This window comes from Dendropsophus ebraccatus, chromosome 1 (assembly GCF_027789765.1).
Source record: "Dendropsophus ebraccatus isolate aDenEbr1 chromosome 1, aDenEbr1.pat, whole genome shotgun sequence".
NCBI lineage: Eukaryota > Metazoa > Chordata > Amphibia > Anura > Hylidae > Dendropsophus > Dendropsophus ebraccatus.
This window is the reverse complement of record NC_091454.1, coordinates 232141802-232166086: the sequence shown is the minus strand read 5'-3', so window position 1 is coordinate 232166086 and position 24285 is coordinate 232141802. Positions and strand designations below refer to the sequence as shown.

General features: G+C 49.7%; 1 protein-coding gene across 4 annotated transcripts; it reads left to right on the top strand.

Moving 5' to 3' along the window:
- The first annotated feature begins 704 nt into the window (after positions 1-704).
- LOC138771769 (non-receptor tyrosine-protein kinase TNK1-like) lies at positions 705-23961 on the top strand. 4 transcript variants are annotated; one of them, XM_069951891.1, is made up of 14 exons: positions 705-783; positions 16609-16779; positions 19863-19933; positions 20632-20853; positions 20939-21091; positions 21194-21471; positions 21559-21685; positions 21778-21924; positions 22012-22106; positions 22187-22348; positions 22431-22516; positions 22621-23021; positions 23219-23314; positions 23405-23961. In XM_069951891.1, exons 1-14 carry the CDS (start codon positions 741-743, stop codon positions 23528-23530), a joined length of 2178 nt encoding a protein of 725 aa, XP_069807992.1. In that variant the 5' UTR covers positions 705-740; the 3' UTR covers positions 23531-23961. The 4 variants fall into 4 exon arrangements, with proteins under 4 accessions (XP_069807992.1, XP_069808054.1, XP_069807957.1 ...); XM_069951953.1 differs by lacking the exon at positions 705-783 and adding an exon at positions 871-1191; XM_069951856.1 differs by lacking the exon at positions 705-783 and having other exon boundaries at positions 16410-16779; positions 22434-22516.
- The last annotated feature ends 324 nt before the right edge of the window (positions 23962-24285 follow it).

Below are 24285 nucleotides of genomic sequence, written 5' to 3'. Positions count from 1 at the left end.
CAGACTGTGCACCGAGAGACACCCACAGACTGTGCACCGAGAGACACCCACAGACTGTGCACCGAGAGACACCCACAGACTGTGCACCGAGAGAGACACCCACAGACTGTGCACCGAGAGAGACACCCACAGACCGTGCACCGAGAGAGACACCCACAGACCGTGCACCGAGAGAGACACCCACAGACTGTGCACCGAGAGAGACACCCACAGACTGTGCACCGAGACACCCACAGACCGTGCACCGAGAGAGACACCCACAGACCGTGCACCGAGAGAGACACCCACAGACCGTGCACCGAGAGAGACACCCACAGACTGTGCACCGAGAGAGACACCCACAGACCGTGCACCGAGAGAGACACCCACAGACTGTGCACCGAGAGAGACACCCACAGACCGTGCACCGAGAGAGACACCCACAGACCGTGCACCGAGAGAGACACCCACAGACCGTGCACCGAGAGAGACACCCACAGACTGTGCACCGAGAGAGACACCCACAGACCGTGCACCGAGAGAGACACCCACAGACTGTGCACCGAGAGAGACACCCACAGACTGTGCACCGAGAGAGACACCCACAGACTGTGCACCGAGAGAGACACCAAGATTTGTTAATAAAAGAGAGAGCTAAGGCTCTGATCCAGCCAGCAATAGAGAGCGCCTGGCAGCGTCATATAGACAGGCGGTGACTGAGGACACGAGAGGCTGGAGCTACAGGCTGTGGTCACAGGAGAATGAAGAAGGAGGAGAGAGCGCGGAGCCGGGAAGAGATCACAGGTATAAATATATGTCACCGAGACTGTCCTGTACACACAACCCAGAGACAGAGGAGGGTAGACAGCACACAGAGATAGGGGGAGTCTAATAGAGTGCACATAGAGAAGGGGGAGTCTAATAGAGTGCACACAGAGATAGGGGGAGTCTAATAGAGTGCACACAGAGATAGGGGGAGTCTAATAGAGTGCACATAGAGAAGGGGGAGTCTAATAGAGTGCACATAGAGAAGGGGGAGTCTAATAGAGTGCACATAGAGAAGGGGGAGTCTAATAGAGTGCACACAGATACAGGAGGGGCGCATACATTGAGAGTGCACACTGGGGCCATCAGACACTCTAAGCAGACCTCAGGAGACAGCCACCCTGGTGTGGATTCAGACTGCTCGCCTTCTCTTTGGCCGTCTCGCAGGTGAGTGTCTATGTGCTATACATGGTGGGATATGGGGGTCTGGGTGGGTGAGGTCACACAATCGTGCCATGGCTGCCGGGTAAGACTTGGGTGGGGGTCACCACATGGATGGTCTCGGTGTATGTGGGGGGTTGTGGTCCCCATGTGATTGGGTTGTGGGAAGTCGCCCTCTTATCATGTAAATGTGGCTGCTCTCACCTCACACCTCCGCTCCATTGTGTGGAAATGGTGAGTGTGAGTGTACACTCCAGGCTCTTAATCTCTGGTATCTGTATACAGTCCCAGTGTGAGTGTGCCCGGCAGGCCTCGGTATCTGTATACAGCCCCAGTGTGAGTGTGCCCGGCAGGCCTCGGTATCTGTATACAGCCCCAGTGTGAGTGTGCCCGGCAGGCCTCCCGGTATCTGTATACAGCCCCAGTGTGAGTGTGCCCGGAAGGCCTCCCGGTATCTGTATACAGCCCCAGTGTGAGTGTGCCCGGCAGGCCTCCCGGTATCTGTATACAGCCCCAGAGTGAGTGTGCCCGGAAGGCCTCCCGAATCTATAATAGATAATAGAATACAGGCTGAGTGTGAGTGCATGTAATAAATAATCTTATACAGGCTGAGGGGGAGATTTATTGCGCTATAATAAGATTCTCTGTTGTCCATAGCGACCAGTCACAGCTCCCATAGCGACCAGTCACAGCTCCCATAGCGACCAGTCACAGCTCCCATAGCGACCAGTCACAGCTCCCATAGCGACCAGTCACAGCTCCCATAGCGACCAGTCACAGCTCCCATAGCGACCAGTCACAGCTCCCATAGCGACCAGTCACAGCTCCCATACAGTCACAGCTCCCATAGTGACCAGTCACAGCTCCCATAGTGACCAGTCACAGCTCCCATAGTGACCAGTCACAGCTCCCATAGTGACCAGTCACAGCTCCCATAGTAACCAGTCACAGCTCCCATAGTAACCAGTCACAGCTCCCATAGTAACCAGTCACAGCTCCCATACAGTCACAGCTCCCATAGTGACCAGTCACAGCTCCCATAGTAACCAGTCACAGCTCCCATAGTAACCAGTCACAGCTCCCATACAGTCACAGCTCCCATAGTGACCAGTCACAGCTCCCATAGCGACCAGTCACAGCTCCCATAGCGACCAGTCACAGCTCCCATAGTGACCAGTCACAGCTCCCATAGTGACCAGTCACAGCTCCCATAGCGACCAGTCACAGCTCCCATAGCGACCAGTCACAGCTCCCATAGCGACCAGTCACAGCTCCCATAGCGACCAGTCACAGCTCCCATAGCGACCAGTCACAGCTCCCATAGCGACCAGTCACAGCTCCCATAGCGACCAGTCACAGCTCCCATAGCGACCAGTCACAGCTCCCATAGCGACCAGTCACAGCTCCCATAGCGACCAGTCACAGCTCCCATAGCGACCAGTCACAGCTCCCATAGCGACCAGTCACAGCTCCCATAGCGACCAGTCACAGCTCCCATAGCGACCAGTTACAGCTCAGCTTTCATTTTTCCAGCGCAATGTGAGACATAAAAGCTGAGCTGTGATTGGTTGCTATGAGCAACAAAGGACATTCCTACTGTAAGACTGTGAGGAATCTCCCTTAGGGGTTATTCACACGTCAGTATATTTTTCAATCCGCAAATTTGAGTCCGTAACCAATCGGCAAATTTTCGTCCGTATTGCATCCGTAAATACGGACCCCATAGAGTTGTATTGGGTGTGTCAGTTGAGGTTGTCCTTTTTTTTGCGGAACGGATTGCAGCCCAGTACACAACACGGATGTGTGTATGGGTCCATTGAAATACATTGGTCCTATTTTTCTGTCCGTAATTGTGGATCCGCAATTGCGGACAGGAACAGGACGTGTGAATAGGGCCTTAGAGTCCATGTAATGGATTATAATATACTGACGGAGTGTGAGTGTGTACAACACTAAATTACTATATGTTACGTGAACTCACACTTAAGGGGACTTATAAATGTCCCCGAATCTCCGGCGCTACGGTGATTTATGTAAAGGCTGACTGCCTCTAGATAAATCCCGTACGCTCTGGTGTGCACCACCGAAAACCTACGCCAGCTGAGGACTGGAGTAGGTTTCCGGCGTATCTTTTTGCGGAACGGATGGTGAATCACGCGGACTCTGAGCCCGCGCCCTCCGTTCCGCCCCCTTCACACCCCCTCCCCGCCCCCCGGCGTACCCGGTGGAAAGTGCCGATTAGCGAATATTTTATTCGCAAATTGGCCATTTGCGAATAAAATAATGCGCAAATCGGCATTTTCCGCGGAAAAATCCATGTACGCCCGATGATAAATGTCCCCCTTAGTGTTACACACGTTTACACTCAGGCTATGTTCACACTACGTAAGTTCTGCAGAAATCACAGCAGTTGTAACATTGGCCGTGATTTCTCAGATACTTACCTGCAGTCTGAGGGAATCCGGGCGGAGTGTATACACATAGTACATATATGTATACACTCCGGCCGGGATCCCTAGCAGCGCCGCAAGAAACTGACATGTCATTCAGTGAATAGCTCAGATAATAGAAAGAGCCCGGCACTCACCAAGTAAATTATGCTTCTTTATTGTAGTGTAGCACACATATGGTACAAGGACGCGTTTCGGCCAAGCATGACCTTCATCAGCTTAGGGGTGTACACCCTTCCTATTATCTGAACATTTTTCTCACCTCGAGCACCACCGCCACGGAAGTGCCGTCTTCTACATATTTATTCAGTGAATAGCGGCGGCAGAAAACCCTGTCAGTGCACACTGTGGAGAGAGCGGCTCCGGACGTACGCTCCATTGTGAGCAGCGGGGAGTTCGGATGCGCACGGATGCACCTGCATCAGAACTCACTAAAGATCTAAGGATCATCCGGCTGATACTGCAGCCCCTTTCTGAGTCCGGCCGTTCCGTGATCTGGCCAGGTCATGGAACGGCCGGTCTCTTACAAGGTCTGAACATGGCCTCAGTCTGTATACTAGGAAACATGTGAGTCCATGTACATTACATATACTATACATGTGAGTCCTTTATAATATACTGACAGAGTGTAAGTGTACGAATCCGTGTAATGTATAGTAATATACTGACAGAGTGAGTGTATGAATCCGTGTAATGTATAGTAATATACTGACAGTGTGAGTGTATGAATCCGTGTAATGTATAGTAATATACTGACAGAGTGAGTGTATGAATCCGTGTAATGTATAGTAATATACTGACAGAGTGAGTGTATGAATCCGTGTAATGCTTAGTAATATACTGACAGTGAGTGTATGAATCCGTGTAATGCTTAGTAATATACTGACAGAGTGTAAGTGTACGAATCCGTGTAATGTATAGTAATATACTGACAGAGTGTAAGTGTATGAATCCGTGTAATGTATAGTAATATACTGACAGTGAGTGTATGAATCCGTGTAATGCTTAGTAATATACTGACAGAGTGTGAGTGTATGAATCCGTGTAATGTATAGTAATATACTGACAGTGTGAGTGTATGAATCCGTGTAATGCATAGTATTATACTGACAGTGTGAGTGTATGAATCCGTGTAATGTATAGTAATATACTGACAGTGAGTGTATGAATCCGTGTAATGTATAGTAATATACTGACAGTGAGTGTATGAATCCGTGTAATGTATAGTAATATACTGACAGTGAGTGTATGAATCCGTGTAATGTATAGTAATATACTGACAGTGTGAGTGTATGAATCCGTGTAATGTATAGTAATATACTGACAGAGTGTGAGTGTATGAATCCGTGTAATGTATAGTAATATACTGACAGTGTGAGTGTATGAATCCGTGTAATGTATAGTAATATACTGACAGTGTAAGTGTACGAATCCGTGTAATGTATAGTAATATACTGACAGAGTGTGAGTGTACGAATCCGTGTAATGTATAGTAATATACTGACAGTGAGTGTATGAATCCGTGTAATGCATAGTAATATACTGACAGTGTGAGTGTATGAATCCGTGTAATGCATAGTAATATACTGACAGTGTGAGTGTATGAATCCGTGTAATGCATAGTAATATACTGACAGTGTGAGTGTATGAATCCGTGTAATGTATAGTAATATACTGACAGTGTGAGTGTATGAATCTGTGTAATGTATAGTAATATGCTGACAGAGTGTGAGTGTATGAATCCGTGTAATGCATAGTAATATGCTGACAGAGTGTGAGTGTATGAATCCGTGTAATGCTTAGTAATATACTGACAGAGTGAGTGTATGAATCCGTGTAATGCATAGTAATATACTGACAGTGTGAGTGTATGAATCCGTGTAATGCATAGTAATATGCTGACAGAGTGTGAGTGTATGAATCCGTGTAATGTATAGTAATATACTGGCAGTGTGAGTGTATGAATCCGTGTAATGCTTAGTAATATACTGACAGAGTGTGAGTGTATGAATCCGTGTAATGCATAGTAATATACTGACAGTGTGAGTGTATGAATCCGTGTAATGTATAGTAATATACTGACAGTGTGAGTGTATGAATCCGTGTAATGTATAGTAATATACTGACAGTGTGAGTGTATGAATCCGTGTAATGCTTAGTAATATACTGACAGAGTGAGTGTATGAATCCGTGTAATGTATAGTAATATACTGACAGTGTGTGAGTGTATGAATCCGTGTAATGTATAGTAATATATTGACAGAGTGTGAGTGTATGAATCCGTGTAATGTATAGTAATATACTGACAGTGTGAGTGTATGAATCCGTATAATGCTTAGTAATATACTGACAGTGTGTGAGTGTATGAATCCGTGTAATGTATAGTAATATACTGACAGAGTGTGAGTGTATGAATCCGTGTAATGCATAGTAATATACTGACAGAGTGAGTGTATGAATCCGTGTAATGCATAGTAATATACTGACAGAGTGTGAGTGTATGAATCCGTGTAATGTATAGTAATATACTGACAGTGTGAGTGTATGAATCCGTGTAATGCATAGTAATATACTGACAGTGTAAGTGTACGAATCCGTGTAATGTATAGTAATATACTGACAGTGTGAGTGTATGAATCCGTGTAATGTATAGTAATATACTGACAGTGTGAGTGTACGAATCCGTGTAATGTATAGTAATATACTGACAGTGTGAGTGTACGAATCCGTGTAATGTATAGTAATATACTGACAGTGTGAGTGTACGAATCCGTGTAATGTATAGTAATATACTGACAGTGTGTGAGTGTATGAATCCGTGTAATGCATAGTAATATACTGACAGTGTGTGAGTGTATGAATCCGTGTAATGCTTAGTAATATACTGACAGTGTGAGTGTATGAATCCGTGTAATGCTTAGTAATATACTGACAGAGTGTGAGTGTATGAATCCGTGTAATGCTTAGTAATATACTGACAGTGTGAGTGTACGAATCCGTGTAATGTATAGTAATATACTGACAGTGTGAGTGTACGAATCCGTGTAATGTATAGTAATATACTGACAGTGTGAGTGTACGAATCCGTGTAATGTATAGTAATATACTGACAGTGTGTGAGTGTATGAATCCGTGTAATGCATAGTAATATACTGACAGTGTGTGAGTGTATGAATCCGTGTAATGCTTAGTAATATACTGACAGTGTGAGTGTATGAATCCGTGTAATGCTTAGTAATATACTGACAGAGTGTGAGTGTATGAATCCGTGTAATGTATAGTAATATACTGACAGAGTGTGAGTGTATGAATCCGTGTAATGCTTAGTAATATACTGACAGTGTGTGAGTGTATGAATCCGTGTAATGCTTAGTAATATACTGACAGTGTGAGTGTATGAATCCGTGTAATGTATAGTAATATACTGACAGAGTGTGAGTGTATGAATCCGTGTAATGCTTAGTAATATACTGACAGTGTGAGTGTATGAATCCGTGTAATGCATAGTAATATACTGACAGTGTGAGTGTATGAATCCGTGTAATGCATAGTAATATACTGACAGTGTGTGAGTGTATGAATCCGTGTAATGCTTAGTAATATACTGACAGTGTGAGTGTATGAATCCGTGTAATGCTTAGTAATATACTGACAGAGTGTGAGTGTATGAATCCGTGTAATGCTTAGTAATATACTGACAGTGTGAGTGTATGAATCCGTGTAATGCATAGTAATATACTGACAGTGTGAGTGTATGAATCCGTGTAATGTATAGTAATATACTGACAGTGTGAGTGTACGAATCCGTGTAATGTATAGTAATATACTGACAGTGTGAGTGTACGAATCCGTGTAATGTATAGTAATATACTGACAGTGTGTGAGTGTATGAATCCGTGTAATGCATAGTAATATACTGACAGTGTGTGAGTGTATGAATCCGTGTAATGCTTAGTAATATACTGACAGTGTGAGTGTATGAATCCGTGTAATGCTTAGTAATATACTGACAGAGTGTGAGTGTATGAATCCGTGTAATGCTTAGTAATATACTGACAGTGTGTGAGTGTATGAATCCGTGTAATGCTTAGTAATATACTGACAGTGTGAGTGTATGAATCCGTGTAATGCTTAGTAATATACTGACAGAGTGTGAGTGTATGAATCCGTGTAATGCTTAGTAATATACTGACAGTGTAAGTGTACGAATCCTTGTAATGCATAGTAATATACTGACAGTGTGAGTGTATGAATCCGTGTAATGCTTAGTAATATACTGACAGAGTGTGAGTGTATGAATCCGTGTAATGCTTAGTAATATACTGACAGTGTAAGTGTACGAATCCTTGTAATGCATAGTAATATACTGACAGTGTGAGTGTATGAATCCGTGTAATGCTTAGTAATATACTGACAGTGTGAGTGTATGAATCCGTGTAATGCTTAGTAATATGCTGACAGAGTGAGTGTATGAATCCGTGTAATGCTTAGTAATATGCTGACAGACTGAGCATAAGTCCATATAATACACAAGACTGTGGTCACACGTAGTATGAGACCGGCCCTTCCATGATCCGTACTACAGTACTGGCCGCATGATCTTTAGCGCCGCTGAGTTCTGATGCGGGTGCATCCATGCGCGCCCGCATCCGAACTCCCCGCTGCTCACAATGGAGCGTGCGGCCGGAGCCGTTCGCTCCACAGTTAGCACTGATAGGGTTTTCTGCGGCCGCTATTTAATGAATGACATGTCAGTTTCTTGCGGCGCTGCTAGGGATCCTGGCCGGAGTGTATACGGTGAGTATGTATATATGTACTATGTGTATACACTCCGGCCAGGATTCCCTCAGCCTGCAGCACTATGTAAGTACCGCAGAAACAACGGCCGCGATTTCTGAGGAAATGTGTGTGTATGAGTGTGAGTGTGTATTCATGTGTCAGTCAGTGAGTCCCTGTAATACTGATTTTGTGTTCACCATACTGGTGGAATTCGAGTGTGTATTCACATAGTAGTAGCTGATGGCTCGCTCTGTTGCCGGGGTCCTATAGGTGATGGCTCGCTCTGTTGGCGGGGGTCCTATAGGTGATGGCTCGCTCTGTTGCCGGGGGTCCTATAGGTGATGGCTCGCTCTGTTGGCGGGGGTCCTATAGGTGATGGCTCGCTCTGTTGCCCGGGGTCCTATAGGTGATGGCTCGCTCTGTTGGCGGGGGTCCTATAGGTGATGGCTCGCTCTGTTGCCCGGGGTCCTATAGGTGATGGCTCGCTCTGTTGCCGGGGGTCCTATAGGTGATGGCTCGCTCTGTTGCCGGGGGTCCTATAGGTGATGGCTCGCTCTGTTGCCGGGGGTACTATAGGTGATGGCTCGCTCTGTTGCCCGGGGGTACTATAGGTGATGGCTCGCTCTGTTGTCGGGGTCCTATAGGTGATGGCTCGCTCTGTTGCTGGGGGTCCTATAGGTGATGGCTCGTTCTGTTGCCGGGGGTCCTATAGGTGATGGCTCGCTCTGTTGGCGGGGGTCCTATAGGTGATGGCTCGCTCTGTTGCCCGGGGTCCTATAGGTGATGGCTCGCTCTGTTGCCGGGGTCCTATAGGTGATGGCTCGCTCTGTTGGCGGGGGTCCTATAGGTGATGGCTGGCTCTGTTGCCGGGGGTCCTATAGGTGATGGCTCGCTCTGTTGCCGGGGTCCTATAGGTGATGGCTCGCTCTGTTGGCGGGGGTCCTATAGGTGATGGCTCGCTCTGTTGCCCGGGGTCCTATAGGTGATGGCTCGCTCTATTGCCCGGGGGTCCTATAGGTGATGGCTCGCTCTGTTGTCCGGGGTCCTATAGGTGATGGCTCGCTCTGTTGCCGGGGGTCCTATAGGTGATGGCTCGCTCTGTTGCCGGGGTCCTATAGGTGATGGCTCGCTCTGTTGCCGGGGGTCCTATAGGTGATGGCTCGCTCTGTTGCCGGGGGTCCTATAGGTGATGGCTCGCTCTGTTGCCCGGGGTCCTATAGGTGATGGCTCGCTCTGTTGGCGGGGGTCCTATAGGTGATGGCTCGCTCTGTTGCCCGGGGTCCTATAGGTGATGGCTCGCTCTGTTGGCGGGGGTCCTATAGGTGATGGCTCGCTCTGTTGGCGGGGGTCCTATAGGTGATGGCTTGCTCTGTTGCCCGGGGTCCTATAGGTGATGGCTCGCTCTATTGCCCGGGGGTCCTATAGGTGATGGCTCGCTCTATTGCCCGGGGTCTTCCTCCGGTACGCGCTGTGCTCACGTCTGTGTCACGCCCGTCTCATGTAATGGGGGCTGTACAGAACACTGACAGAACAGAAAACACAGCAGTTCCCTGGCACTAGAGACACACGTGTGGCTTGGTAGATGAGGGCGATGTGCCAGGCACACCCACCACACGTGAGGACAGGCGTGGGGTGCGGCCACCCGCCATGGGGCGTTCTTACTCTCAATGGTTGTTTCCAAAATTACCCAAATAATTTCAGGTTTAGAAAGTGTTTATAAAAGCGGCGCCGGCGCCCTGGTGCACGCCTGTGATGGCACATTCACTCCTATAGCACATGTCCCCTGGTGTTACACACCTGTCACATGCTATTGAGTAATGAATGATAGAGACAGTAACCAACAGAGAGCAGAGAGAGCGGATAGGGTTCAGAGTGGGTGAATAGAGAGCGGATGGGGAGAGAGCAGGAGAATAGAGATCAGATAGAGGTTAGCGGGAGAATAGAGAGGGGATAGGGGAGAGAGTGAGAGAAAAGAGAGCAGATAGGATAGTAAGTAGTAGAGTAGAGAGGACAATAGAATGGGGATAGTATAAAGAGTGGGAGAATTGAGAGAGGGAAGATAGGGTAGAGAGCAGGAGAATAGAGAGCAGATAGGGTAGTGAGTAATAGAGAGGACGATAGAGAGTGGATAGGATAGAGAGCGGGAGAACAGATAGAGTGGATAGGGTAGTAAGTAGGAGAGTAGATAGGACAATAGAGTGGATAGGGTAGAGACTGGAAGAATAGAGAGCAGACTGTGTAGAGAGCTCACATTGTACACAGCGCACAGTATAGCGAGCGTATATGGGGTAGCGTATGCGGTGAGCGGATGGAGGGGTGTAGGGTTGTATATGGGATCGGGCTCTTGTATGGCGAGGCCTCCGGAGCAGCGCTCCTGGCACAGATCGCTGATGATGTTTGGCGGATTTGGTGTTGATATCCTGTTTATAGGGAGCGGCGTCTGCCCCGGGGGAACATGAAATCAGCCTGAAATACTAATGACTCATATACTGACTATTCCTAATTAACATCACAGCGTCCTCGCTAACCCCGCTGACCCCATTATATCACTGCTATAGGACTGCTTTACTGCCCCGCATATAGCAACAGTATCTGGTGGATGGGATGACGGGTGACAGTGATGGAGTCAGTGATACTGTACAAAACAGTGATGGGGTCTGTGATACTGTACAGAACAGTGATGGGGTCTGTGATACTGTACAGAACAGTGATGGGGTCAGTGATACTGTACGGAACAGTGATGGGGTCAGTGGTACTGTACAGAACAGTGATGGGGTCTGTGATACTGTACAGAACAGTGATGGGGTCTGTGATACTGTACAGAACAGTGATGGAGTCAGTGATACTGTACAGAACAGTGATGGGGTCTGTGATACTGTACAGAACAGTGATGGGGTCTGTGATACTGTACAGAACAGTGATGGGGTCAGTGGGACTGTAGGGGACAGTGATGGGGTCAGTGATACTGTACAGAACAGTGATGGGGTCAGTGATACTGTACAGAACAGTGATGGGGTCTGTGATACTGTACAGAACAGTGATGGGGTCAGTGGTACTGTACAGAACAGTGATGGGGTCTGTGATACTGTACAGAACAGTGATGGGGTCAGTGGTACTGTACAGAACAGTGATGGGGTCTGTGATACTGTACAGAACAGTGATGGGGTCAGTGGTACTGTACAGAACAGTGATGGGGTCTGTGATACTGTACAGAACAGTGATGGGGTCAGTGGTACTGTACAGAACAGTGATGGGGTCAGTGGTACTGTACAGAACAGTGATGGGGTCAGTGGTACTGTAGGGGACAGTGATGGGGTCAGTGGTACTGTAGGGGACAGTGATGGGGTCAGTGGGACTGTAGGGGACAGTGATGGGGTCAGTGGTACTGTACAGAACAGTGATGGGGTCAGTGGGACTGTAGGGGACAGTGATGGAGTCTGTGATACTGTACAGAACAGTGATGGGGTCAGTGGTACTGTACAGAACAGTGATGGGGTCAGTGATACTGTACAGAACAGTGATGGGGTCAGTGGTACTGTACAGAACAGTGATGGGGTCAGTGATACTGTAGGGGACAGTGATGGGGTCAGTGATACTGTACAGAACAGTGATGGGGTCAGTGGTACTGTACAGAACAGTGATGGGGTCAGTGGTACTGTACAGAACAGTGATGGGGTCAGTGGGACTGTAGGGGACAGTGATGGGGTCAGTGGTACTGTACAGAACAGTGATGGGGTCAGTGGGACTGTAGGGGACAGTGATGGGGTCAGTGATACTGTACAGAACAGTGATGGGGTCAGTGGGACTGTAGGGGACAGTGATGGGGTCAGTGGTACTGTACAGAACAGTGATGGGGTCAGTGGGACTGTAGGGGACAGTGATGGGGTCAGTGGTACTGTAGGGGACAGTGATGGGGTCAGTGATACTGTACAGAACAGTGATGGGGTCAGTTATACTGTACAGAACAGTGATGGGGTCAGTGGTACTGTACAGAACAGTGATGGGGTCAGTGGGACTGTAGGGGACAGTGATGGGGTCAGTGGTATTGTAGGGGACAGTGATGGGGTCAGTAATACTGTAGGGGACAGTGATGGAGTCAGTGGTACTTTAGGGGACAGTGATGGGGTCAGTGGTACTTTAGGGGACAGTGATGGGGTCAGTGGGACTGTACAGAACAGTGATGGGGTCAGTGGTACTGTAGGGGACAGTGATGAGGGTCAGTGGGACTGTACAGAACAGTGATGGGGTCAGTGGTACTGTAGGGGACAGTGATGGGGGTCAGTGGTACTGTACAGAACAGTGATGGGGTCAGTGGTACTTTAGGGAACAGTGATGGGGACAGTGGTACTTTAGGGGACAGTGATGGGGTCAGTGGTACTGTAGGGGACAGTGATGGGGTCAGTGGTACTGTAGGGGACAGTGATGGGGTCAGTGGGACTGTAGGGGACAGTGATGGGGTCAGTGGGACTGTAGGGGACAGTGATGGGGTCAGTGGTACTGTACGGAACAGTGATGGGGTCAGTGGGACTGTAGGGGACAGTGATGGGGTCAGTGGGACTGTAGGGGACAGTGATGGGGTCAGTGGTACTGTACGGAACAGTGATGGGGTCAGTAATACTGTAGGGGACAGTGATGGGGTCAGTGGTACTGTAGGGGACAGTGATGGGGTCATTGGTACTGTAGGGGACAGTGATGGGTCAGTGGTACTGTATAGGACAGTGATGGGGTCAGTGATACTGTAGGGGACAGTGATGGGGTCAGTGGTACTGTATAGGACAGTGATGGGGTCAGTGATACTGTAGAGGACAGTGATGGGGTCAGTGATACTGTAGGGGACAGTGATGGGGTCAGTGATACTGTACAGAACAGTGATGGGGTCAGTGGTACTGTACAGAACAGTGATGGGGTCAGTGGTACTGTACAGAACAGTGATGGGGTCAGTGGGACTGTAGGGGACAGTGATGGGGTCAGTGGTACTGTACAGAACAGTGATGGGGTCAGTGGGACTGTAGGGGACAGTGATGGGGTCAGTGATACTGTACAGAACAGTGATGGGGTCAGTGGGACTGTAGGGGACAGTGATGGGGTCAGTGGTACTGTACAGAACAGTGATGGGGTCAGTGGGACTGTAGGGGACAGTGATGGGGTCAGTGGTACTGTAGGGGACAGTGATGGGGTCAGTGATACTGTACAGAACAGTGATGGGGTCAGTTATACTGTACAGAACAGTGATGGGGTCAGTGGTACTGTACAGAACAGTGATGGGGTCAGTGGGACTGTAGGGGACAGTGATGGGGTCAGTGGTATTGTAGGGGACAGTGATGGGGTCAGTAATACTGTAGGGGACAGTGATGGAGTCAGTGGTACTTTAGGGGACAGTGATGGGGTCAGTGGTACTTTAGGGGACAGTGATGGGGTCAGTGGGACTGTACAGAACAGTGATGGGGTCAGTGGTACTGTAGGGGACAGTGATGAGGGTCAGTGGGACTGTACAGAACAGTGATGGGGTCAGTGGTACTGTAGGGGACAGTGATGGGGGTCAGTGGTACTGTACAGAACAGTGATGGGGTCAGTGGTACTTTAGGGAACAGTGATGGGGACAGTGGTACTTTAGGGGACAGTGATGGGGTCAGTGGTACTGTAGGGGACAGTGATGGGGTCAGTGGTACTGTAGGGGACAGTGATGGGGTCAGTGGGACTGTAGGGGACAGTGATGGGGTCAGTGGGACTGTACAGAACAGTGATGGGGTCAGTGGGACTGTAGGGGACAGTGATGGGGTCAGTGGTATTGTAGGGGACAGTGATGGGGTCAGTAATACTGTAGGGGACAGTGATGGAGTCAGTGGTACTTTAGGGGACAGTGATGGGGTCAGTGGTACTTTAGGGGACAGTGATGGGGTCAGTGGGACTGTACAGAACAGTGATGGGGTCAGTGGTACTGTAGGGGACAGTGATGAGGGTCAGTGGGACTGTACAGAACAGTGATGGGGTCAGTGGTACTGTAGGGGACAGTGATGGGGGTCAGTGGTACTGTACAGAACAGTGATGGGGTCAGTGGTACTTTAGGGAACAGTGATGGGGACAGTGGTACTTTAGGGGACAGTGATGGGGTCAGTGGTACTGTAGGGGACAGTGATGGGGTCAGTGGTACTGTAGGGGACAGTGATGGGGTCAGTGGTACTGTAGGGGACAGTGATGGGGTCAGTGGGACTGTACAGAACAGTGATGGGGTCAGTGGGACTGTAGGGGACAGTGATGGGGTCAGTGGTATTGTAGGGGACAGTGATGGGGTCAGTGGGACTGTAGGGGACAGTGATGGGGTCAGTGGTACTGTACGGAACAGTGATGGGGTCAGTAATACTGTAGGGGACAGTGATGGGGTCAGTGGTACTGTAGGGGACAGTGATGGGGTCAGTGGTACTGTAGGGGACAGTGATGGGGTCAGTGGTACTGTAGGGGACAGTGATGGGGTCAGTGGGACTGTAGGGGACAGTGATGGGGTCAGTGGGACTGTAGGGGACAGTGATGGGGTCAGTGGTACTGTACGGAACAGTGATGGGGTCAGTGGGACTGTAGGGGACAGTGATGGGGTCAGTGGGACTGTAGGGGACAGTGATGGGGTCAGTGGTACTGTACGGAACAGTGATGGGGTCAGTAATACTGTAGGGGACAGTGATGGGGTCAGTGGTACTGTAGGGGACAGTGATGGGGTCATTGGTACTGTAGGGGACAGTGATGGGTCAGTGGTACTGTATAGGACAGTGATGGGGTCAGTGATACTGTAGGGGACAGTGATGGGGTCAGTGGTACTGTATAGGACAGTGATGGGGTCAGTGATACTGTAGAGGACAGTGATGGGGTCAGTGGTACTGTAGGGGACAGTGATGGGGTCAGTGGGACTGTATAGGACAGTGATGGGGTCAGTGATACTGTAGAGGACAGTGATGGGGTCAGTGATACTGTAGGGGACCGTGATGGGGTCAGTGGTACTGTAGGGGACCGTGATGGGGTCAGTGGTACTGTATAGGACAGTGATGGGGTCAGTGATACTGTAGGGGACCGTGATGGGGTCAGTGGTACTGTATAGGACAGTGATGGGGTCAGTGGTACTGTAGGGGACCGTGATGGGGTCAGTGGTACTGTATAGGACAGTGATGGGGTCAGTGGTACTGTATAGGACAGTGATGGGGTCAGTGGTACTGTAGGGGACCGTGATGGGGTCAGTGGTACTGTATAGGACAGTGATGGGGTCAGTGATACTGTAGGGGACCGTGATGGGGTCAGTGGTACTGTATAGGACAGTGATGGGGTCAATGGTACTGTAGGGGACCGTGATGGGGTCAGTGGTACTGTATAGGACAGTGATGGGGTCAGTGATACTGTAGAGGACAGTGATGGGGTCAGTGGTACTGTAGGGGACAGTGATGGGGTCAGTGGGACTGTATAGGACAGTGATGGGGTCAGTGATACTGTAGAGGACAGTGATGGGGTCAGTGGTACTGTAGGGGACCGTGATGGGGTCAGTGGTACTGTATAGGACAGTGATGGGGTCAGTGATACTGTAGAGGACAGTGATGGGGTCAGTGGTACTGTAGGGGACAGTGATGGGGTCAGTGGTACTGTATAGGACAGTGATGGGGTCAGTGATACTGTAGAGGACAGTGATGGGGTCAGTGATACTGTAGGGAACAGTGATGGAGTCAGTAATACTGTAGAGGACAGTGATGGGGTCAGTGGTACTGTAGGGGACCGTGATGGGGTCAGTGGTACTGTAGGGGACCGTGATGGGGTCAGTGGTACTGTAGGGGACCGTGATGGGGTCAGTGGTACTGTACAGAACAGTGTTGGGCTCAGTGATTCATGTGTGTTGTGATGTTGCTGTCTCTTCCTCATTCCTCTCGTGTCCGTACATGTTGTCTCTGATCTTCCTACACGTGAGGATATAGATGAGAACACAGAGCAGGCGTGTCCTCTCACTCAGTCTGTTGTGTGTATACAGCGCGGTGGATGCGTGTGCCGCCACCACCGCTGTTTATAGATCGGATTGTTCCCTGGATGAACCACAAGAACAGGCGTAAGGCACTACCATATAGCTCAGTGAGTCTCTCCAGTCACGGACACTACGTCTATCCTGACGGCTCGTCTCCGGTCACGGACACTACGCCTATCCTGACGGCTGGATTGTTCTCTCCAGGTGCTGAGATGGTGACAGAGGAGGGGCCCGAGTGGCTGCTCTCGCTCCTTCGGGAGGTCCAGCTGGAACAATTCTACTCCAAGATTTGGGATGAACTCAACGTAACACGACCCGGACACTTCGACTTTGTAAAACCATTTGACTTGGATCAGATTGGAATGGGGAGACCAGGTAAGATCATGATGGGGGGACCTAGTGCTTGTCTCTTTGAGAGAGTATCAAACATGATAGGATTAGATACTCTGACTCATGATGTAGACTGTACTACATGGTAAATTTAGATACAAACATGATGGGGGGACCTAGAGCTTGTTTCTTTGAGAGAGTATCAAACATGATAGGATTAGATACTCTGACTCATGATGTAGACTGTACTACATGGTAAATTTAGATACAAACATGATGGATATCTAAGGTAGTATCACACATAATGTGAGGGAAATAACTTGTCCCCTGCCCGTCACATGGTTAAATTAGATACATGATGAGGGATGTAGCACCGTGTGGATTCTATGAGTATCACATAATGGGTTTAGATACATCATGGTGGGGGATGTAGTTCTGTGTAGATGTCCCTGCTAGTAATAGGAAAGTGACTTGTCCTCCATCCATTACATAAGATTCCATCCTGTGTTGTTCTTATTACTGATGGTTTCCTTTGGATACTTTCTCACGTGTCACGTGTTGTGAGTCAGCGGATGCGTCTCCCGTGTTTCTGATCCATGGTGGAATGAGGTCACTGATATTCCGCTTGGAATGAGGTGTGGAGATATCTCATCCTCCTGTCATCTCCCCGGGGAGAATCGCTAAGTTCTCCAAATTCTGCACGTTATTGGAAGAGAGATAATCCCCATGATCCTCCACTGCCCACCAGGCGCCATGTAGGAATATCTTATAGATGCATCATGTCCTGCCAACCAGAGCCTGTACTATATAATAACCTCCTATAGCTATATTATCTCCCCATACTATATAATCACCTCCTGTAGATACACCATCTCCTGTCCACCAGGCCCCATACTATATTATAACCTCCTAATTCCCTTTGTACAACCTCCACCATCTCCTGTTTTTTAGCCCTCTCTAATCTGTGTAGAGTCTCCACCATCTCCCATCCTTCTAGTCATGTGTAGAGTCTCCACCATCTCCTGTCCTTTTAGTCCTGTTTAGTCTCCACCATCTCCTATCCTTCTAGTCCTGTATAGAGTCTCCACCATCTCCTGTCCTTCTAGTCATTTGTAGAGTCTCCACCATCTCCTGTCCTTCTAGTCCTGTGTAGAGTCTCCACCACCTCCCATCCTTCTAGTCATGTGTAGAGTCTCCACCATCTCCTGTCCTTTTATTCCTGTGTAGAGTCTCCACCATCTCTTGTCCTTCTAGTCCTGTGTAGAGTCTCCACCATCTCCTGTCCTTCTAGTCCTGTATAGAGTCTCCACCACCTCCCATCCTTCTAGTCCTGTGTAGAGTCTCCACCATCTCCTGTCCTTCTAGTCATTTGTAGAGTCTCAACCATCTCCTGTCCTTCTAGTCCTGTGTAGAGTCTCCACCACCTCCCATCCTTCTAGTCATGTGTAGAGTCTCCACCATCTCCTGTCCTTTTATTCCTGTGTAGAGTCTCCACCATCTCTTGTCCTTCTAGTCCTGTGTAGAGTCTCCACCATCTCCTGTCCTTCTAGTCATTTGTAGAGTCTCCACCACCTCCCATCCTTCTAGTCCTGTGTAGAGTCTCCACCATCTCCTGTCCTTCTAGTCATGTGTAGAGTCTCCACCATCTCTTGTCCTTCTAGTCCTGTGTAGAGTCTCCACCACCTCCCATCCTTCTAGTCCTGTGTAGAGTCTCCACCATCTCCTGTCCTTCTAGTCCTGTGTAGAGTCTCCACCACCTCCCATCCTTCTAGTCCTGTGTAGAGTCTCCACCATCTCCTGTCCTTTTAGTCATGTGTAGAGTCTCCACCATCTCCTGTCCTTCTAGTCCTGTGTAGAGTCTCCACCACCTCCCATCCTTCTAGTCCTGTGTAGAGTCTCCACCATCTCCTGTCCTTTTAGTCCTGTGTAGAGTCTCCACCATCTCCTGTCCTTTTATTCCTGTGTAGAGTCTCCACCATCTCCTGTCCTTCTAGTCCTGTGTAGAGTCTCCACCACCTCCCATCCTTCTAGTCCTATGTAGAGTCTCCACCATCTCCTGTCCTTCTAGTCCTGTGTAGAGTCTCCACCACCTCCCATCCTTCTAGTCCTGTGTAGAGTCTCCACCATCTCCTGTCCTAGTCCTGTGTAGAGTCTCCACCATCTCCTGTCCTTTTATTCCTGTGTAGAGTCTCCACCATCTCTTGTCCTTCTAGTCCTGTGTAGAGTCTCCACCACCTCCCATCCTTCTAGTCCTGTGTAGAGTCTCCACCATCTCCTGTCCTTCTAGTCCTGTGTAGAGTCTCCACCACCTCCCATCCTTCTAGTCCTGTGTAGAGTCTCCACCATCTCCTGTCCTTTTAGTCATGTGTAGAGTCTCCACCATCTCCCATCCTTCTAGTCCTGTGTAGAGTCTCCACCATCTCCTGTCCTTCTAGTCCTGTGTAGAGTCTCCACCATCTCCTGTCCTTTTATTCCTGTGTAGAGTCTCCACCATCTCTTGTCCTTCTAGTCCTGTGTAGAGTGTCCACCACCTCCCATCCTTCTAGTCCTGTGTAGAGTCTCCACCATCTCCTGTCCTTTTATTCCTGTATAGAGTCTCCACCATCTCTTGTCCTTCTAGTCCTGTGTAGAGTCTCCACCACCTCCCATCCTTCTAGTCCTGTGTAGAGTCTCCACCATCTCCTGTCCTTTTATTCCTGTATAGAGTCTCCACCATCTCTTGTCCTTCTAGTCCTGTGTAGAGTCTCCACCACCTCCCATCCTTCTAGTCCTGTGTAGAGTCTCCACCACCTCCCATCCTTCTAGTCATGTGTAGAGTCTCCACCATCTCCTGTCCTTTTATTCCTGTGTAGAGTCTCCACCATCTCTTGTCCTTCTAGTCCTGTGTAGAGTCTCCACCACCTCCCATCCTTCTAGTCCTGTGTAGAGTCTCCACCATCTCCTGTCCTTTTATTCCTGTATAGAGTCTCCACCATCTCCTGTCCTTCTAGTCCTGTGTAGAGTCTCCATCATCCCCCGTGAGGACTCTTAACCATTGTGTGCGCCTTGCATCCTCTTATTGTTTGCAGATTGGTGGAGCGTTGTCTTCTCTCTTATGTTGTTTCACTTTTAACTTTCCTTTATTTCAGCACAACGAAGACTTTTTGAAGCTTTAAAGCGGAGAAAGCCCCAAGTGCGTCCCAAGTCCTGGATGTACAAGGTGAGCGCCCCCGAGCCACCATATTTTTAATGTAAACATTGTTAGTAGTTTACATCAGTCGGCATCCATGCCGTCCCATTCCTGTCCAGTGCTCCCACGGGACAGGAAGGACAGGTTGAGCTCCCCTTGAAGTGTGTTTAGTGACCCCTGTGAGGACGCAGTGCAGGTTCCTGTGATCTCTCAGCAGGTGACCTTTGTATTGTAGTCGTCATTTACACAGTGATTCATGTGGTGGTGGCTGCGGGCGCGGCTGCGGCTGAAGGAAATTCACTGCCGGTTGTTTACTCATTATTGGTGAGACTAAAGCTGAGAGAATCACCGGAGAGGGAGGTGGCGGAAGAGTCAGAGAAGGCCTCAGCCTTACAGGAGAACTTTCCATTAAACTTTCTTTTAGAACTTTATGAGAACTTTCTATGACATTCCTCTGTAGTGTCAGCTTCATCATAAATTGGGTGGAGTTCCTCTATAATGCTGTGATGTGTGTAGTGGAGCTCTGACCTTCCCCTTTAGTGTCAGCTTGGTCATAAATTGGGTGGAGTCCCCCTATAATACTGTGATATGTATAGTGGGGCTCTCGCCTTCCCCTGTAGTGTTGGCTGGGTGGAGTTCCTCTTTAATACTGTGATGCTTATAGCTGGGGGCGGGGCTCTAACAAGCCCAGTAGACTGTCACTCCAACCTCCTCCTTCTTTCTCACAGATGTTCTCCACAAGGAGCCCTGACAGCCCTGATTCTCCACCATATCCTGAAGCCCTTATCTCGTCCTCATCTTCCCCCTCATCAGCCGCCCCCAGAGGGGACCCCGACTGTTCCTTGAAGTGTCTGATCAATGAGCGGGACCTCAGCCTGTTTGAACGCTTGGGAGACGGATGTTTTGGGGTGGTCAGAAGAGGAGAATGGCGGATCCCTGGTGGTAGATTGGTACGTGTCTGTTCCTCCTGTCACCTGGAGCATCATGGGATGGATTTTTGGTGTATCCATATAATCATACCGTATCTCGCTACAGGTGAATGTCGCAGTAAAGTCTCTCCGCACGGACGCAGGATCGGACCCCGACGCTCTTCTCGATTTCCTGCAGGAGGTGAACTCTATGTATGCCTTGGATCACCCACACCTCATACGCCTGTATGGCGTTGTCCTGGCACAGCCTCTCAAGATGGTGAGGAAGCAATGATGTCACCCATGTAGCCATCTAGATTGGGGTGAGGGATCTGGTGGGATGACCTCCATCTATATCACCGGTTGTTTCTATGGTTACTAGATCACGGAGCTGGCTCCTCTTGGATCCCTCCATGACACCCTACGCTCGCGTTACGGCTCCTTCTCTTTGCTGCTCCTGTGCTCGTACGCCCTACAGATCGCATCCGGGATGAGCTATCTGGAATCCCGTAAGTTTATCCACCGGGACCTGGCCGCCCGGAACATCCTGCTGACCAGCGAGGAAGTGGTTAAGATCGGCGACTTTGGCCTGATGAGGGCACTGAATGGACACAATGACCACTACATCATGTCTGCCCACCGCAAGATACCCTTTGCATGGTAAGAAGCCATATAGTGGTGATATGGGGGGGGGGAGGTTACTTAAGAGGCTAGAAGCCTTCATGTGACACTTTCATTGTTCTTCAGGTGTTCTCCGGAAAGTCTTAAGATCGGCACCTTCTCCCACCCATCTGACGTCTGGATGTTCGGGGTCACCCTGTGGGAGATGTTTACCTATGGCCATGAGCCTTGGCTGGGATTAAGCGGCCGCCAGGTATCTTACCAGTCCTACACCTTCAGGGGAAGCAGGGGGATGGGGGATTCCCCATATAGCAGAAGGGTCTAAGAGTCATTGTCTCTCAACAGATCTTGAACAAAATTGACCGTGAAGGCGAGCGTCTGGAGCGGCCAGATGACTGTCCACAAGGGATGTACTCCGTCATGATGAAGTGCTGGGCCCCCAAACCTGAGCATCGGCCCAACTTCAGCAGCCTGATGACCCTGATCCAAGAGGTGAGTGAGACCTCATGTCCTTCCTTTACCCCCTGTACACCCCACTCAATACACGTGACCTGACAAACATGTTGTGGCTCTGTATAGGTGAGGCCGGTGGAGGTACGGGTTCTGCAGGAGGTGATGGATCCCACTCTACTGCGCCTGGATGCGGGGGATGTGGTGACTGTCATTGATGCAGGGTAGGTGCCAATTTAGATTGTTCCAGAGCAGCGGATTTTTGTAGGAGACCCTGGGTCACCCCTTTTTTTCCCCCTTTTAGGCCGGACTCTCAGCTGTGGAGGGGACAGAACCGGCGCACCCTAAAGGTGGGCCAGTTTCCACCATCGCTGGTCAGTCCAGAGGACGTGTCTCAGGTGCGGAGCGGCGTACAGTTGGGGAGCAGCCTGATGAAGCTCTCTTTGGATGCAGAGGCAAGCAATGAGTAAGTATCCGGCACTCACTGGGGGTCAACAGGGGGTCTCGGCTTCTGTGGCGTCAGTCTCATCACTTTGTGTCTCTTCCAGAAGACGGAACAGAGCAAAAGAAGCTGTACGGCGAGAAGGAGGAGGAGCAGGGGGCGGAGCTGGAGTCAAGTTACTCCGCATGCAACGTAAGTGGCCCCCCCATGTACCATCGCCATTGGCTCTTTCCATCATAGCGTACATTGGGTCTATGGGACTAACCTCCCTCTTTTTTCTTTTTTTTTCACCTTAGGCCTCTCGAAAAGTCTCGAGTCTCTCTCGGATTTCAGTCCTCAAACTGGTCGCCAGAACCTCCCCGGACCCAAAAGCCGGGTGCGAGATCTAGAGAGTTCTCCACCCCGGGAAGCATCTCCCAGAAGGATGAGTGACCTCCCGCCCCGGAGGATCCTTGCTAACCTCCGTCCCCCAGTCCTGCCCAAACCAAAGCTACCCGCTGCCAAGGAAAGGATCCTTCCCCTGCCCAACACTGACTACCCCACCCCCCAGGTGAACCGGTCCAGTAAAGAGAAGTTCTCCTCCTCTCCGGTCCTGGCGCCCATAGGGGAGATCGTCCATCGTGTACCATCAGACCCAAAGGTGGCAGCACAGAAAGGAGGTTCAGCCGAGAGCGACCTCCAGAGGAAGGTGAAAGAGGTATGAAGATTGCAAGGGACAATCCCTGCCATTTCATGACTAATGTGCACTCACCAGTCACATCCAGAGCTGCACTCCTGAGGGAGACCTCATATCTCCATGATGGCCCAAAGACATGATGTAACAGAGTAATGATTACAGCTCTGGAGGTAATTGGAGTAGACAATGTACCATAACCAGTATCTTATGATGTTCAGGTGGAGGAGCGGGTCCATGGTGTGACCACAGAGGAGAGTCGAGACGCTCTGCGCCGTTATAGTGGTGACGTTACCCGTGCCGTACAAGCTCTGAAGGTGAGTAGTAGAATGGTGTTCTTCGCGAGCAGAGATGATGGTGGTGGTCATCCTCCATCTCACCCCTCTAACTCTCCGTTTCCTGTGCAGGTGGAGCAGCTGTACAATGTCAGCCGGCACAGCAAGGAGGATTGCCGCCGGATCCTGGAGAAGTGTCAATGGAACCTGGAGTCAGCCTCCCGCTACGTCCTGCGCAGAGCGCTGCACCCTCAGTGACCGACCTACCCCAGTGGATGGGTGGAGTCCATGAGGACTGGATGGGTGGAGTCCATGAGGACTGGATGGACGGAGTCCATGAGGACTGAGGCCGCTCCGCCAAGCATCAATGGACAATGGTGGTGGCCATATTGAGGACCCCGGGGCGCTGGACGTCTCTGGGGGTCACAGACTCAGGGATGGAGCTTGCCGTAGAACAATGTTGCGGATTGTAGTCTACAGACGTTCCGCTAAGTATTATCACAGGAAGTGTTAGCCACGGATCCTGGCCGTCATCACCGAGAAGATGTTACTGCTGAAGGTGGTGGCGCCCTAGGGACCAAGTCCATACCAAAATGATCTGCGGTGTTACCGCGGGGGAGAGGATCTGTATAAACCAGGACTGGCTGGAGGACTACAACTCTGAGGACACCGCTAGGTGATGTGATCTCAGGAATGTGACACATATATGCCGGAACCGGTCAGACGTGTCCCCGGCGTTATGTATGAGGAGCTCAGGGACAGACGGCTCACCGCCGTCTATAATAAACTTATTATTGCTCTGATGCCGCTCGTCTCTGCCTCCTTTTCTATTGGCTGTGCTGTCCATGAAGGGAAGAGTTAAAAGGGGACCCCACCCTAAAGGGTGCAGCACCGTACAACCTGCAGGTTAACCCCATAGGGCCCAACATCCACACTGCAAATTTGTATGTTCAGCCTATAACATTGGTATCAGTCCACCGATCCCTGTACCCACACACTGCACATCCATACCA